This window comes from Phaenicophaeus curvirostris, chromosome Z (assembly GCF_032191515.1).
Source record: "Phaenicophaeus curvirostris isolate KB17595 chromosome Z, BPBGC_Pcur_1.0, whole genome shotgun sequence".
Taxonomy (NCBI): domain Eukaryota; kingdom Metazoa; phylum Chordata; class Aves; order Cuculiformes; family Cuculidae; genus Phaenicophaeus; species Phaenicophaeus curvirostris.
In genome coordinates, this window is record NC_091431.1 from 57908884 (window position 1) to 57925850 (window position 16967).

The 16967-nt window shown below is 41.6% G+C and overlaps 2 protein-coding genes across 3 annotated transcripts in view; one reads left to right on the plus strand and one right to left on the minus strand.

Annotated features, from left to right (window-relative positions):
* Nucleotides 1–13749, minus strand: part of HSPB3 (heat shock protein family B (small) member 3) — a 28642-nt gene extending 14893 nt beyond the window's left edge. The window contains exon 1 of the mRNA XM_069879802.1: nt 13717–13749. The gene's annotated coding sequence lies outside the window, so the exon portion shown is untranslated. The remainder of the gene's footprint in view (nt 1–13716) is intronic.
* Nucleotides 13618–16967, plus strand: part of ARL15 (ARF like GTPase 15) — a 225438-nt gene continuing 222088 nt past the window's right edge. The window contains exon 1 of one of the 2 annotated variants that reach the window (XM_069879800.1): nt 13618–13719. In XM_069879800.1, the coding sequence (XP_069735901.1) occupies nt 13708–13719 (12 nt within the window). In that variant the 5' untranslated portion in view covers nt 13618–13707. The remainder of the gene's footprint in view (nt 13720–16967) is intronic. The other variant, XM_069879799.1, reaches the window with a different exon arrangement.

Here is a 16967-nt window from a genome sequence, read left to right on the forward strand (position 1 = left end):
GACATGCTGGTGGTCCTTGCCAACACGCCATCTCTCAGACACTGAAGTTCCACTGCTGGGCTCACTCCCGACTAGCCTGGCTTCATCCCCCTGCCCCTTCACATGTAGTTTAAAGCTCTGTTTATGAACCTTGTTAGATTTTTAGTGAAGATTTCTGTACCCCTAGTAGTCAAGCATGCCCCATCTCTGGTAAGAAAGCCTGGAGGTTCATGGGCAAGTCCATGATCAAAACCCCCAGAGTTTTGCTCCCCACACCAGGGAGCCAGGAGCCAGGTATTAATTGACTGATTCTTCTTGGTATCTTCCCAGTGCTAGTGTTATTCCTATAGCCTTGACTGAAATGCAGCTGAGCTTCTCGGCTGCACAGTCCTGCTCCCTAGCATGTCTGCAGTATTACTGGGTTTGTGCTGTTCACACAAACATCACTAACTGGTTTTATTACTCACAAAATAGGTTTATAATACAGCTGCCAAGACATTAGCAGGAAAGGATGGCTAGTCTTGCAGTTAGGGCACTGAATTGGGAGGTAAGAAATCCAGTCTTGGTTCTTGGCTCTTCTGCAGGCTTTTCCTGCCTGGCTTCTGGCAAACCACAGTCTTTCTAGAAGATATATCTTCTTTCAAAGATATATCAGGATCCTAGTCCTATTTGGATTATCAAGCTTTTCAAGAGAGACAGTATCTTCTAATTTATGTATGTAAAAACCCTTACGCAGAGACAAGATAGCATATGAGGACTTCAAAGGAAAAAGACAGCAAACAAGGATTGTAAGAATTTTAGGTATGAAGGTGTATTGCTGCTGACAAAGATGAATTTAATGTGAATACACTTTAATATTCTTGATGATACCAAAGAACATCTTGCAGACTCAGTTATCACAGACAGACTTACTGGAAGGGATGAGCCCACCCTCTCCCTCTATTATGGCACCAAGTATGTCACTTGCTTCATAGGATGTGACAGTATAGCAGTGCATGACTGCATTTAATGCTACAGGCTGGGGCGTCATAATGCAACAGAATATATCAGTTACAGCAAGTGGAGGATGAGTATACAGAAAAAAAGAAAGCATGTAGTAGTCAAAGTTTGTCAAATTGATGTATTTTCAGTAGAAATAAAAGGTGTTTTCAGCAGGTTGGATGAGACTTTGAGCAGCAGACCTAGTGGAAAGTGACCCTGCCCATGGCAAGGGGGTTGGAAGTAGATGACCTTTGAGGTCCCTTTCAAACGAACCTAGCCTGTGATTTACCTTTTGCTGTTGTTGGTAAAGCAAATGTCATTATATTGCTGTTCTGTTTACATTGCTGATGGTCTTGTTTTTGCTTTATTCACCAGTAGAATATCAGTTTGCCAAGAAAACACAAAAAACTACACATTCCAGGCTTATTACACTATAGTACCATTAAAGGATTTTGTCTAAAAAGAGCTTTTACAAGATGAAATGGCTTGAGTTCAATTTAAAATTAGTAATTTTAGGCTCACCTTCCAGACCACTCCTGGGCAAAGTTCATACTGAAATTGAATTTTCCATGTGTTAGGACAGAAAGGGAGCAAAAGGACAAGCTGATTACATATTTATAATACCTGTACTGTAGAAAGAGTAGAAAAAATAACCCTCAGAAACTTGTTGGGCATTAATAGGAAAAAATGTTGCAGTGGTAATAAGTGAGATAAGTGGTTGTATGAGTTAGCATGCTAAACTGCATATGTGAAAAATATTGAGAATATTTGTGGATAACTGCAAGCACAAAAGCACATCAGTAAATTTATTGGTGGAGTTAAGTTTTCTTGGAACTGTCTTAAAGTGGCAGATATTATGTATAATCCTATGCTACCCTGTATGGTTGAGGTACAACTAATACTGTCAGAAGCAAAAAATCTCTTATAGTGCATATTATATGTATGCTGCTCACTCTATAGCTACTATAGCTCACACTTCCATGGTAGACGCTAGTAGGATAGACAAGATTTAAAAAGTAAATCTCAACACTGAGACTTTCTGAGTATACTTGCCATTTCCTGTAAATAATAACTGTGGAATAATAGCTAATAATTTGTGGTTTGTATAAAAATAAGGATATTATAAAATCACTGAACATGTCTATTCTTATTTTCTGGTTACATTTTACTATAAAGTGCGTGGAATTGGTCTTGTTCCTGAGTCTCTGCAAGCCTTGATGCATATTTAATGGTGCAGACCTAGTGCAGAAAGTCTGTCAGGAGGGAGCCTTATCCTGACAGAAATCAAATCACATCTTTTCCCATCCTGAGCCCCAAAGCAGGTTAATAGAGCCTGAAGAGTGAGAGGCAGTGGTGAGGAATGCTGAGAGATGTACTGATTCAAGACACTGTGTGTGTACTCGCCAACAGAACAGCTTTTTTAGGGTAGATTGCTGATATCTAAAATCAGCTGCTTGGCACCTCCATTGTTGCTTTGAATCCCTTCAGTTAGAAAATCCTAAATGAACTTTTTTTTTTTTAATGTAGCAACACACCGTGGTTTAAAATACAATGAATAATTGTGATTATCTTGGACAAAGGCAGTTAACACAGTTCTGCCCTCACCCATATTAAGGGCAAGTTCACATTTAATGTAATTGTCAATTAACAACTCTACTAGTTTGGTACGTCTTCCCAGTATAAACAAGCCAATGACAGCAGAGTACACTCTGTTCTTTTCAAATTGAATCCTTTTCTGCCAGTGACCATCTTCTGTTCCCCAGGGCAAAGAAGCAGTGGTTCCTTGGTTAAATGTTCATAAGCCTTAGTCCATGCTTTTGCATGAGCAAATCATTATATATGTTTCGCCCCCTTAAAAAGTCTAAATGTCATAGTTAATATACTAGGGAGTTACAACAGGCTTTGCCTCTAGCTGTTTTCTACACCTAATTTTACATAGCACACATAAGCAGAATTAAATTGTTTAAATAGCGTAATGCCGTACAGCTGGTTCAGTCAATAACGTCCTTAACTATTGCTACGCCGTATTTTTCCCTGAAGGATTATATGTGTTTTACCCTGACTATTACTTTGGCTTGTTTAGGAGGGGCAGAAAAAAATCTCAAATATTTAATTCTGCAGGGAGCCATAAAAAAAGAACATAAACAAAGTATATACACTGTTACATGTTCTAGCAGCCCAGAGGACATCTTAAAACTACTGTGTAAATACCACCAACACGCAAGTAGTGCTGCAAAGGGAGCAACAGCAGTAAAGACTTCCTTGAGCTTCCTCCAGACACCCAAGGGAAAAAGAGGCTTGCTAATAAACCATTCCATTTTTACTCATGAAAATCAGCTGAAATCTGTGGAAGATTTTCTAACCAATACTATTGGCAAGAGGCAAGTTTAGCTTAAAATAAACAACAGTATGTGACTCTGCTACCTATTCAGCAAGATCTTGCTGGGGGTGGTGCTGGGGTGTGAACCTGGCAACAAACTGCTTATTTTTTGGCAATCCCTTCCCTGTCCCATCCGTGCAGAGTCAGGTGAATGCTTCCTCTGGGGAGGGTTGGAGCTGACAGCCATTGAATGGGAGGAAGAGGAAGGAAGAAAAAAGCCTTTAGATTTTCAGAAGGGAGTGGAGTGTGGAGGGGGGACAGGCTACTGAGAAGTGGGGGAAGCAGCAGGATGTGTCCTGTATCCTGTCATCTAAAGGCTTCAGGGGTGTGGAGAGACCCCACCCGAAGCCCCAGAACTTCCCTTAGCCTTCTCCTTCCTCCTTCTATAAGCCCACTCCTTTCCAAAGACCTTTTTCCAATCACCCTTTCCACTGAACCCCCCGTAAACTCAATCCTACCTCCTCTTTCCCTGCCTTAAATCAGTTCTAAAAAACAAAACCCTCAAATACACTTGCTGGACCCTTGCCAATTATCTTCTTCAACATAGTAGAACTTGATACTGATTTATTTCCATTTATTACTGATTAATCTTGAGCTTCTGAGACTTTATAATCCTCTCTCGGACCCCCTGCAATTGCCTACTCTAGTCTGAGAGCTGAAGTATTAACTGTATTAAGCTGAAGTATTAACTCTTATGGCATTCTATAAGTTAGTGGATTTAAACAAGCAGACTCACAATATGTTATATCACACATTATCCCACTACATATCTGTTGCCATTTTCCTATGTTTAAAGGATACAGAAGCCCCACTGTGTGCTGTTAGAATCTGTACTCACTCTTGGACAGTGGCTTCCAATGATTCTGGAACAATATTACTGGAAAGATCTTCTGGGCAGGGAACAAGATACAGTATAAAGAGATGTCAGAGTGATGGCATTTCAGGGTCAGCTGCCTGTGTCCCAACAGATGGTGTTTTGTTGTCTCTCATTAAAAAATCTTTCATGCAGAGAGTAACAGTGTCAGATCTCGTCATGCAAATTTAGCCTCAGTTCAGAGATAAAATATGTACTACAAAAGTATACAGGGTATATGGTCAGCTTCAAAGTGCCACACATCTTTTCATCAATGTGTTAGCTATGTGATGTGTAGTTATATCATTCCACTTCTTTACGTGGTTCAATTTTGATTGGACAAATAGATCTAAAGTGCTCCACTTGTTTTCTCTACATTTCCTTCTTGGCCATGGATGGATATGTACTACCTGAGAGCACACAGATGACACAGTATGACTCAGAGCACTAAGAGTATGTGAATTCTGGACAGTTAATAATTAAAGAACCATATTCTTCTGTCAAGTCCACCTAGTTGTAAAAATGAGTGTGTAAGTGCAGAAAATTCAGTTAGATTACTGGGAAAAACTCTGAAAAAAGGACCCTTTTACATGAATGTCAAGTAGCCAGTGCAGTGTCTTGCTCCTTTTGAAAGCAGGTTTTTTATTGGGAACATGAATTGATTCTTCAAATCAATTACCTGAATCTTTGCAAAGAGAAGGGTAGCCTTTTCTGCTTTCCCTGGGACAGAGCGTCCAGTGTTCCAAAGAGAAGATGTTATTATTGCTATAATATATAAAGACGCAAAAACTGGATGAAAATACTGTTTATGTTTTTAAGTAGCTTTCTCTGTGTGATTCTGAATGGACAACAATTCTCATTATGAAGATAATTCATTTTGCACAGGGATCTGGTCTCATTTCCACTTGCACTATCAGAATATTTTCTTTAAAATCTGTGATAGAAAATAATTTTATATTGTGGATTTCCAAGAGAAAAGTGAATGAAGGGAAAAACTTAATATTAAGAACTACTTAATATTCTGCTTCTATAAACATTTGAACTAAAGTCTTTTGAACTTATTTGTAACTGAAGCACATACATAAGCATCTGTTCAACAAACTTTTATATGGTGGTATGTTTAACAGCCTACTGTGTTCAACATTAGTTACTCGTCATAACCTTAGAAAAGACAATAGGTAAAATTGTTTTGATGTAAACCATCCTGCTCTTCTCACTTAAGTTGGCTGAAGTAATGAAATCACTTTGTATAAATTACAGTATTTGTAGAGTAGCCAGCAGTCAACGAAACTACCTTATGGAGAAAACAGTACAGCCAGTTCTGAACACCTCCAGTGTTAATATTCTGTGTGTTAACCTTCCAAGAGCAGTTCATGTGAAGGTGGAGGTGGTTACACAGACATTTAAGTAGAAGCTTTCAAACCTAGAAGGCATGGTGCTTCAAAAACATTTGGATTGCCTTTAGCTAATGTTATTCCTACAGTACAGATCCCATTCAGATTTGTGTACGTGAGTTGCTTTTGGAAACCAAGGAGACAGTTGAGTGATTTTAAAATACAAGTTATTTACTTAATAGCCCCAGTACAGAGAGATCAGTGGAGCTGAAAAAGGAACAACGCTTTGTCACACACGCTTTGCCTTCCTTCTTCCAGACATTATTTCCAAGTGTAGCGCTATTTTCTTAAGTTTCTTAAAAATACATCTGCTGTCCCAGTGCAGGAGCATGACATTGATTTATTCGGATTCTTTCAGCATATCATTGCTTCAAGCTTTTATCAATTCAGGTGTATAGATCTGAACAGAAACATCACTAAATACCTCTTAACTTAACTACATTTATTTTTTTCCCCCTCAAAAATTAGTGAATTGGCCCCTATTTCCTGTTTATCAGCTAAATGGGAATCCTTTAAAATAATCTGCAGTTGACATAACCTTTCCCTCTTCTTTGTCTTCAAAAAGTGGCTGAACCACAATCTTTTTAGTACATATGTCTGACTGACATACAATTCTCCTTCTGGACTGGTATTGTTCATGGCTTGTTGTGATTTCTTAAGGCATTGGCATCTATACCTCAGGTTTTGCTTCCAGAATCTTATACTCTGATATTATTTTTTTAATCCTGTTTCAACTGCATGTTGATATGTGTGCCTTAGCATTATCTACATCCTGTAATTCATCAGGAATATGTGGCAAAGCATTTAAGCAAACTTTCTTCAGTCAGTAGAACCTTAGGACATGCTTTAAAGACAAAAAATAACTCCTAAGGATATCCCGCATAGCAAAATGCAGGTTTAATTATAACCTGTGTTCACAGGCTTGCATAGCTTAAATTAGCTAACATGAATAAAAGTAGGAGAATTACTTTTGTGTGAACTGGTAACAAGTTCAAACTCTAAGGCACGTGTTACTACTTTTTCCCTTTCTCTTCTTAATGAGGGTAAAAACTGGCTTAATTTCTGCTACAAAGGTACAAACATACAAGCAAATTATTTCTTACTAAATTTGACCATTTACCCTTTTTGCAAAAAGTCCTTTTGCTTTTCCTTTCAGATTTGGAAACAAAGTAAATTAAAAGAAGAAGAAAAACTTAGCCACTGAGATTTTATATCTAGTGTTCCTTATTTCCAGGGAGAGATGACACAGTCATTTCCACTGACAGCTGCAAGGCTTTGCTGAGCGTATTCCTAACACATGCTGGAGTTAGGCTGCAGGCAAAGTTGAGTGTAGGGACACTGACTTCTTCGGAAGATGTGACAGTTAAGGAAGATACAAAGCTGAAGTCTTTAGGATGGGTTAACATTAAATATAAATATGAAATACAAGGTCAGAAGCAAAATGTAACTTCTTTTGTTTCTAGAAATATTTATTCTTTCTTTTGCTTCGAGACTTCATATTTATTCTCAACCATTCTTATGTGACATTATTGACTCTTGCTCTTTCAGAGTGAAGAGAAGGACTGATACTGACCACAGTCAGACATGGCTTTATTTGAAGTACCACCTTCCCTTCCTTTGGACAGGCAGACAGCTGGCACAGGCATTGTTAATCTCCAAACACAGTAGAGGTGTTATGTAGAGACTAGGATATGTTGTCTTTTACTAATGCCATGGTATTCACCCCTCCACAAGACTATCATTTGAGAAGTTCTGAGAATATGAAGGATTTTCTAATACCAAATGGGAAGGCAGAAGGCTTTAAGAACTAGATTCAAACCCAGCTTATTTTATAGTTTGAAAGAGACAGAATATTGTTTGTGTAATGTTTTGGGGGGTAAATTTGGAATTCAAGTGTAATTCTAGCCTAACAGATACCTTATCATGTAGTCAAAAACAAAGGAAAAGGCTACAGATAAAAACACGTATTTGCATGTTAACACTAAAACAAAGGCCATAGTATTACTGTATTCCATAGAATTACTGTATTTCTTCTATTTATTTATTTGGTAAAAAGGCAAAAAAATCTGAACATGGGACATAAATGTTTGAATACTCTGTAAATTAAATTCCTACTAGAAAGAAATGTATTGAAAACTTTAATTGGAACTGTATTACTCAAAATATACCACACTGAAGTCACAAAATTCCAAAGTCTCAGCTCATCCCCCAAAAGCTAGACATTGTGTGAAACAGGACTAGCAGATTCTTAGCAGCCACATGAAGGTATGACTTCTAATACATCTCTTGAAGGTATTTCCACAATGCTCCAAGCAGTTGAGGGTTAAGCCAGATTGCAGCTGTGATTTTTTTTTTTTAAATCTTCACAACACTTTGCCCTAGGAAAACACTATTTTCTACACTTCATGAAAAAGAAATCGAGCAGAGAAAAGTAAAATGCTTTCTTTAGTGTGTATGAGAAGAAACCCTACAGACCTAAACCTAGGGCTTCCCAGTTCACACTTCCTTAAACAAAGAATCCCTGCTGCCGATGGACATTCCCTTCCTGTGATCATTCAGTCCTCTAATCCTACTAATAATTCAAACAAGTTTGTTAGTTTAGGACTAGGACTCTTAATTATTGTTTTTATTGTTGAGGCACAGTTTCATGACATTCCACTGAAGAATCATGAAATGAAAAAGGAGTCCCCAGCACTACCAGCTAGGGCTGGGCTGACACAGAAATAAAAAAAAATTCCAGTCTACTTAGCAATATCATCTATTGACTAATTTCTTCATGCAAATCTTCTTGCGTTACTTTACCAATAGTAACTTTTTTGATTTAGCGGGAAGAATAAATCACCTGAATTAAGTAATTGTAATAGTACAGTTGATTTTATGAATTTTCCATAGGTTTAAATTAATTATTCATTAAGATTATACTGTATCTTTATCTGTGTAACTACAGTCAGAAACTGGTTTTTACTTTTACCTTCTTAATTATTCTTTGCTTTTAGACTGGCTGTTGTTATTTTGCCAAGTAAGGTTACCCAAAGGACAAATATTCGAGGAAGCAAAAAAAGGGGGAGGAGAACAGGTGAAAAAAACTTTTCAAAATCTGCTTGCTTGTTTTCATATCCAGTTGTTCTTCTGTAGGAACAATATCCAACCACAGCACGTATTGTGACAATAATGTCAGAAAGCAGCAAAGCCTTAGGGCACAGAGAAAGAGGAGACTTTTGACTGAGGGTTCTTGCTTCTCCCACAATGCTCATTCACCTTTGTCTGTATTACCCCTTTATGTTGACATTTGTCAATATACCAGATAAAGACTCGAAAATTCCTTCAACTGTTATGGACTCTGAGCAGCTCTTCCTTTTTACTGGTAACAGTTACAGGAGTTTGTTTAACAGCAGGCTCCAAGTCACTGAAATTAGAGCTGCAACTACAACTGCCAACTGCTCTTGGCCTCTGCTTAATACTCAGACTCTCCCCATAAACCTCCCCTGCCCCCCCCCACCTCTTCTTGATTCCTATGTCCACTTCCTTTTCCGTTTTTATGCCCTTCTTGATCTTTCTAGGAAATACTTTTTGTGACAACTGGCCACACACATTTACTGATACAATTTTTACTTAGAAATCAGTCACCACTAGACCATTTAAATACTTTTTTTCCTCAGCAGTTTTCCAGCTGCTGAACCTCAGATCTCCTCTAACTAGTCTTACTTCTTATCTCCAGCTTTTTGCTTGTTCTGCCAGTGAAGTGGGAGACTTCTTTACACATAGTTTACCTTTTTTAACTACTCACAATGTGTAACTTTTAAGGCATCCAGTTCTAAATTTCTATTCATGCCCAGTAAAGGGATTTTACAGCATTTGAGAACATTTACATTACTGTATGAGTATCCTGAGTCAAAGTGGTCCATATTGGTATGTGAAGCTTTTCTTTATGGATTTTATTACTCCAGCATAAGGATACAGTATTAACATGAAGATACATGTTTTGAAGTTTTGCTACCCTGCTGCCAACTATCCTAGGATTTGCCTAGATGACAGTATGTGCAGGACCTCTGTAACAACCTTGTGGCACAGAAAACTGAAGGTTGAAACTTAAGACAGTATAGTTAAGGTAGTCTCTTTCAGTAGTTGCAGAGATATTGAATGCTTTATCTCTGTTATCCCTAACTTTCATTAGAAAGATAATATTTTTTTTTCTTTGTAATTAAGCTTCTTAAACAGAGTTATCTGGGCACCTTATATCATTAGAAGCAGAAAATTAGTACAACTACCTCCTCGACATAAGTCAGTTGCCTGTCACCTAAGATTACTAAAGAGAAAGGCAATTGGGCATGACAGGGGAAACAAGGGAAGAAGAAATACACCACGCACTTTGTTCTCGCTATGAATGAAATTATTCTAATGTGGCAAAGTGGTTTAGATTATCTCAATCACTGTCACGCTGCTGGGTCACTTTGCTTTAGGGCATCTTTATAAAACAGCCAGTGTTCAGGTCATTCCAACCATGATGTGGGAACACTGGCCACAGTGTTCCTATGTATTACTACTGAATGAACAGCACTGCCTTCCACAGGACTTCTACACAAGCATTATATTGGCCAGACTCTATTTAACTAACGAGATCAGAAATTAAGGTGGTACGATCAAAAGATTTACTATAGCATGCCTGTCCCTCCACTTGCATTCCAAGATAATGCCTGCTGCACAACTTCAATCTATGCATCTGACTGTACAATTCTGGAGAAATTCTGCTAATTCCATTTCAATATGCTTGGAAATAGGCACATTCATCAGTATTTACATTTTAAACACCCATTTTGCTAGTATCTACTAACGAACAAATAAATTTTATGTCAATTCCACCTACAGTTTACTGACTGCTAATGCCATGAAACCTTGATCTGGCAGGTGGCAATGGTAAAACAACAGATGATTAACTGTTGTGCTCAGCACTTCTCAGGGTCAAAGCCTGAGTCCAAGGCTGATTATATTTCACATCAGTTTTACAGAAAGAATATTTGCAACAGGATTTAGCAGAAGATACACTTGTGCTTCTCAGACAAAGCTCACTTCACTTTTTGAAGCCACAGTTATTACCTAATAGCCACCACATAAAGTATTGCTCTGTTAAAATACTTTGATCTTTTTTCTTTCTATCCTGACATGTTAGTTCCTGCTGGCAAGCTCCTCTATGAAGATAGCTAATGCTGCATAAGTGCATATTCCAAAATAAAGTTGAACATCTTTCAGATGAAACATATCCTACAGGACTTGCTAGAAAAATCTCAGCTACACTATGACTGTCAGTAGGCTAGAAGGCGTGTGTGGTAGGACTTGTTTTGTGCTTACATTCTGCTATTGTTCAATGTTAATCCGTATAAGTTAAATACACCATAATGGCCAAATGACTACTGTGTTTATAGTGAACAGAATTACTATTATTTAAGCTTAGGCTTAGTTTCACTTTCAATCAACTCTGGGGGATTTGCAGTGTCTATATCAGAATTTTTCTGATTTTGCAAACTTATGTTCTGTTCAGCTCATGAAGACCTCTTCACAAGCTAGAAAAAAATTGCATGTGCAAAATTGCATGTATTCGCAATTCCATTTGGGAATAAGTATTTTTCTTTGCATGTATAAGCACATTGTACCTTCATAATCAGAGCTATCAGGTTAATATAAACCAGAAAGGTCTTCTAGTTAATTTTCTCCAGGTCTAAGTCAGTGCTAACTAAACCACACCTGAGAAATGCTTATGTAATCTATGACCACTCTCAGAAATTCTGTTATTTTTGGCTGTGACATCTGTGTGTGCTTGATCATCCTTTCCAATAAAATGTTTTCCAGCTAAATCTTCCTTGTTGCAATGCAAGTGAATCACTTCCCATCACAACATAGTCTCTGCAGCAACTCTCTACATATGGGTTCTATCTTCCCCTCAAAAAGAAATAATTTCCTGTGCTTTCCCATTACTCTCATAGGAAACACTTCTGAAATCTCTGATATATCTTGATGCTCCCTTTTAGATTCTCTTCCAGTTACCCTTCACTTAGAGGTGTGTCTCAAGGCAGCAAGTCTCAACAATGATGTATTACTGCCACAAAAAAGAAGTAGAAAGGCTTTTAAAGGTTAAGGAGAGCACAGCAAAACATTGAAAATCACATGCAGTGACAGGAGAAGAATGATGAAATCATACTTTCTTGCAGCTCCTTTGTCCTTTTGATAGGCATACTTTAGCCACCTCTGTTCACCCTGTAGTTTCCACTGTTAAAAGGACATCTCATGATCAGCAGAAAGTTGCCAGCAATGGCTATGACTACATGGAAAACAGTCAAAAGCCTGAATAGCAGGAAGGGCTAAGCCTGTATCCCTCCTTCCACCACTTAGCTATTAAACTACTAAAATTATCAATTTTTTAATAATTCAAAGTAAACAAATTAATTTGCACTCCTCTAAATTTAATTTGCTACACAGCTGTATTTGACATTGATTCTCAAAGTAAAGTAAGGAGGGTTAAAGGAAGCAAGTTTTTTCCAGACTGGACACATGAGGAAAATTAATTATCTATTGACAAGGACTATCTGCTTTTTGGATTGGGGGGGGAATACCTTACCAACACTCTCCAATCCTCACTAGATGTTGTCACTGAGCCTATTTGCAACAAGACTTAATGCATTACAAGAATCAGAATGCAATCACAGAATTTAGGTTGGAAAAGACCTTTAACATCATCGAGTCCAAGCATAAAACTAACACTGCCAAGGCCAGCACTAAACCATGTCCCTAAGTGACACATCTACATATCTGTTAGATACCTCCAGGGACAGTGACCCCACCACCTCCTCGGGCAGCCTGTTCCAATGCTCGCCAACTCTTTCCATGAAGTAATATTTCCTACTATCCAGGCTAAATCTCCCCTGGTACAACTTGAGGCGACTTCCCTCATCCCATCACTTGCCCCTTGGGAGAAGAGACCAACAACCACCTCGCTACAACCTCCTTTCAGGTAGTTGTAGAGAGCAATAAAGCGTCCCCTCAGCCTCCTCTTCTCTCGACTAAACACTCCCAGTTCCCTCTGCCACTGCCCGCAGGACTTGGGCTTCGCACCCTGCACCAGCTCTGCTGCTCCTCTCTGCACACCCTTTGGCCCCCCAACATCCTCATCGCAGTGAGGAGCCCCGACCTGAACACAGCCCCCCACCCCAGTTTAATAAATGCAGACCAGCTGCTTACTCGCATCTTCACAAATACACACTCCTGTTTGCTCCTGGATCCTCATTTACTCCTTCTTTCCTCTTTGCTGCTTTCTGGCTTTTGCAATGCTTTTTATTACATTGTGGGATTACTCTTCTTTTTACTTTATGTCAACTCGATGCTGCCCTCCTGGATGCCGTATCCCACAGAGCCCCACACCGAGGAGAGAAGGAGGCTGAGGGGAGACCTCATTGCTCTCTACAACTACCTGAAAGGAGGTTGTAGAGAGGAGAGAGCTGGTCTCTTCTCCCAAGTGACAGGGGACAGGACGAGGGGGAATGGCCTCAAGCTGCACCAGGGGAGGTTCAGATTGGACATTAGGAAAACGTTTTCCGCCAAAAGGGTCATGGGGCACTGGCAGAGGCTGCCCAGAAAGGTGGTGGAGTCACGATCCCTGGAAAGGAGGTACCTAAGGATACGGTTTAGCGCCAGACAGGTGTGGTGGGACGATCTCGAGGTCTTTTCCAACCTGGTGAATATACGAGCGGCCTCCCACGCCTCCCGCGTGCCGCTCCAGCCCCCACTTCGCTCGGGACCCCCAGGCGGAGCGCGGCTCAGCGCCCGCTGCGCGCCCCCTCGGCCCGCGGGGACCCGCCCGCCCCGCTCCCGCGGCGCCTTTAAGGGCGGCCGCTCTTGCCCCACGTGCGCGATCAGCTGACAGCGGGGCGGCGCGTGCCGGCCCCGCCCCCGGGCGCGCTGGGCCGCTGCGGAGCGGGCGGCGGCGGCTGTGACAGCGCCTGGACCCCCCCCAGCCCTGCGCATCGAGCGGCGGAGCCCGCCGGGGGCAGGAGGAGGACGAGCAGGGAGCGCCGCGCCGCTGTCAGACCGCGGGCCGCCTCGGCAGCGCGGCGCCTGGCGCCCCCCGGTACATGGATTACCTGGTACGTCCCGGGGAGGGAGCTGCCCCCACGCCGCCGGCCCCGCGCGGAGCGGGGCGGGCACGGCCGGGGACTGCCCCGCAGAGAGAGGGGGAGGCTCCTGCCCCGCAGAGAGAGGGGGAGGCTCCTGCCCCGCAGAGAGGGGGTGGGGGGTCTGTCTCCTGCCCCGCAGAGAGAGAGGTGGGGGTGTGTGTGTCTGTCTCCTGCCCCGCAGAGGGAGAGGTGGGGGGTGGGGTCTGTCTCCTGCCCCGCAGAGAGAGAGGTGGGGGGAAAGTCTCCTGCCGCGCAGGGAGGGAGCGGGGGGTGCCTGTCCCGCGGGGGTCCCTGCAGGGGTCCCGGGGGGGTGTTGCCCCGGCAGGGGTCGGGCAGAGCTCCCCCGCGCTGCCAGAGGGCGATGGAGCCGCAGGGTCCGCTGAGGCGTGCGGCCGCCCCGCTCATTTGGCCGCTATTAGGTTGCTAAAGCCGTGACCCGGGTCGCTGTTTTTTTCCTAAATGCGTGAGCTCAGGGTACGCTTGAATGAACTAAATTGTCACCCTGGGCGGGATCGGCCCTGCACCCGGGCGGCTGGTATTCCGGGGTAGCTTTTATTGTTTTTTAATGGGTATTGGGTTTATTCGCATGCCAGAGATGGTATCGCGGGCGCGCACCTCGCCCGGAGACAGTGCCCTCGGCGGGGACCTGCGGACCGAGCTCCAGGCTCGGGCTCTGTTCCCCGGAGCGGGACCCCTGAGTGGTGCCCTGCTTCTCTCTGTGAGGTGCTCCCAAGAGCCAGCGGGGACAGCGGGGAGTAGGGCTCCTCTGGCCACCCTGCTTCACTCTTGGTGTCTGCTGTGACCCGGCGGGACGGACTTGGAGCCAGAACCTTGGTTCAGCCTTTCTGGTGTCTTCACGCGAGATGAACATGGGTGTAGGGTTCTGAGAGGGGCTCATCACCACTCAAAAAAATCTCTGGAGATGCTCCTTTTAGTGAACTGATATGAAGATTTGCAGTATTAAGATAAATTTGTGTGCAGTAGCTAACTTTTTCTTCCCTGATGATGACATTAGCTAAGCTAGAAGTATATTAGATATTTACTTAAATATTATTTTTCTGCCCGTGCAGCTTATGATGGTTTTAAGATATTCATCTTTATACCAACAAATGTGCCTTAGGCTTTCCTTCCTGAATTTGAGTAACAGAGACAGAGAATAGAAAGTGAGGCCTGTGTGGTAGGTAGACTTCTCTTTAAGAACCTAGTTAATGAAATACTGATAATAAACTTGCTAAGTGCCGAGTGCAGCCTTGTAGCTCCTTGAGAGCCTGAAGCTGTTTCTTAGATTTTTCCCTTTATAAACTTATATCCAGATGAAACTGGCCATCCGGTACTTTTTGAAGTGCTCACATTAAGCTTTGTGGCTGCTACAGGCTGTTGCGCGGAAGGCCAGCCATTCTGAGAACTAAAATTTAATAAGCCTTGGAAACTGAGAGTATGTTTTTGTTTTAGCTAAAGGGGAGATGGTATATTAAGTAGCTCTGCATTTTTTTTTTCCTCACTCTTTGTCTTCAGTTGATTGTTTCCCTGTTTTCTGTTGTATGTCTTTCTTTGGTCAGTTTTCAGGATAATGATGTCCCGATTGTTTATGCAATTTCTGCTTGATGTGTCTGTTATATCAGGGTGTGTCTCTGAAGATACATTTCAAGGTTTCATTAGTCTCACAGTGTGTGCTCTAGTGCCATATGAAACACGAAGGATTCTTTTGATGTGAAAGTTATTACAGACCAGCTGAGGTTTTTTTTTTTATAGATGGTGAAAGCCAGGGGTTGGGGATAATAGTTCAAACAGGATGCTGACCCACTTATGTTCTGGGACAGTCTGAGATGCCTTCATCTGTCAGTGACCAGCACCTGTTTCTGGTGTTTCCATACTTCTTATACAGTAGGAGCCTCTTGATCTTTCGAACAGTTGTTGTAAACAACATGAACTCTTTTAAATGGAAGGAGAAAAAAATAGGAAAGTTTTTAATTGTTTTGCATCCATGTATAACTTGGAAAGGAAACAAATTCTGTTTGGCAGTTCAAATATTTTTTTTTTGCATTTTTCCAGTCCTCATCTTCACAGAATACCAGAGATTGGTCCTTCTTTGCCTTTCTTTGTTAGTAATGACAAATGGAGTGGTGGTTCTTGGTAATGAACTTGGTTCAAGCGCTGCTCTGATGGTGATGAGTAAGGCAACTAATTTTCTACAACCCGCTTTCAGCATGGAGGACGAAGCTGTTGCCACAGCCTGCTTTAGCATAAGGATGTGACTGCTCTTTATTTGTGTAAGACTTGCAGTTATGGTATGAATGTTAACCTACTGATGTAGAACAACCACCTTGTTATTTTCATAAGAACAGTAGCAAAAAGCTGTACATGTTAAGGAATTTTGTGTTTTACATATTTATGTTGCGATCTTGTACCTGCATGTGCTTCAAAACTTAAGGAGAATGTCCCTTTGCTGGTTCCTTGTATTGGGCACCTGTGTTGCAGCCTGCAGGTGGTGAGGTTTTCTCCTCTGCCTTTAGTGTGTTACAGGCAACAGGGCAAAGGATGCAGTTAGTTCTGACCACAGTGTTCCCTTGACAGAGCATGGGACAAAATTTTGGTTAGCAGTGGGACTGAGTCAGGGTGTTTAGTGTAAGGAGGCTAGGATAACTGAGGTCAGGTTTGCTGCAGCACGGACTCAGAGGTCATTCCCCCTTGGTGAGGAGTCTTCCCTCAGCTAGCCTCGCTGGACTGGCATAGGAAGGTTCTTTTCATGATTTTTCCTGGATGAACCCTACATCGATGGAGAATTTTTTTCTCCTTTCAGGAGCTGATCTGAAGAAATACACAACATCTGCAGTGCCTGCTAATATCAGTAGGTTATTGCCAATATTCAAAACCCGCTGCTAACTTAGCTTGTAGCCCTGAACCTTGCATGGGTAGATGCCCAGAACTTGTGTAGGACCTCTCTTACTTAACAGTGTGATCCTTGATTTATTTGTAGCCAGCACCATGAGTATCTTCTGTGGTGCCCTAGTCTGGTTTTACAGTGTAATGGAAGAGTAGCAGTTGCCTCTGTATCTTGAGTAGCTAGAGGTGCCTTTGAGCCTGGTGCCTGTTTTATTTTTGTATTGAAATAATTGCAGCGTTAGGAGTGATGTGGTTTTTATTGTGGTGTTTTGGAGTGATTTTTTTTTTTTTTGGTCAACATGGCTAAACCGGGTTCAAAGTATTGAAAAGAATCT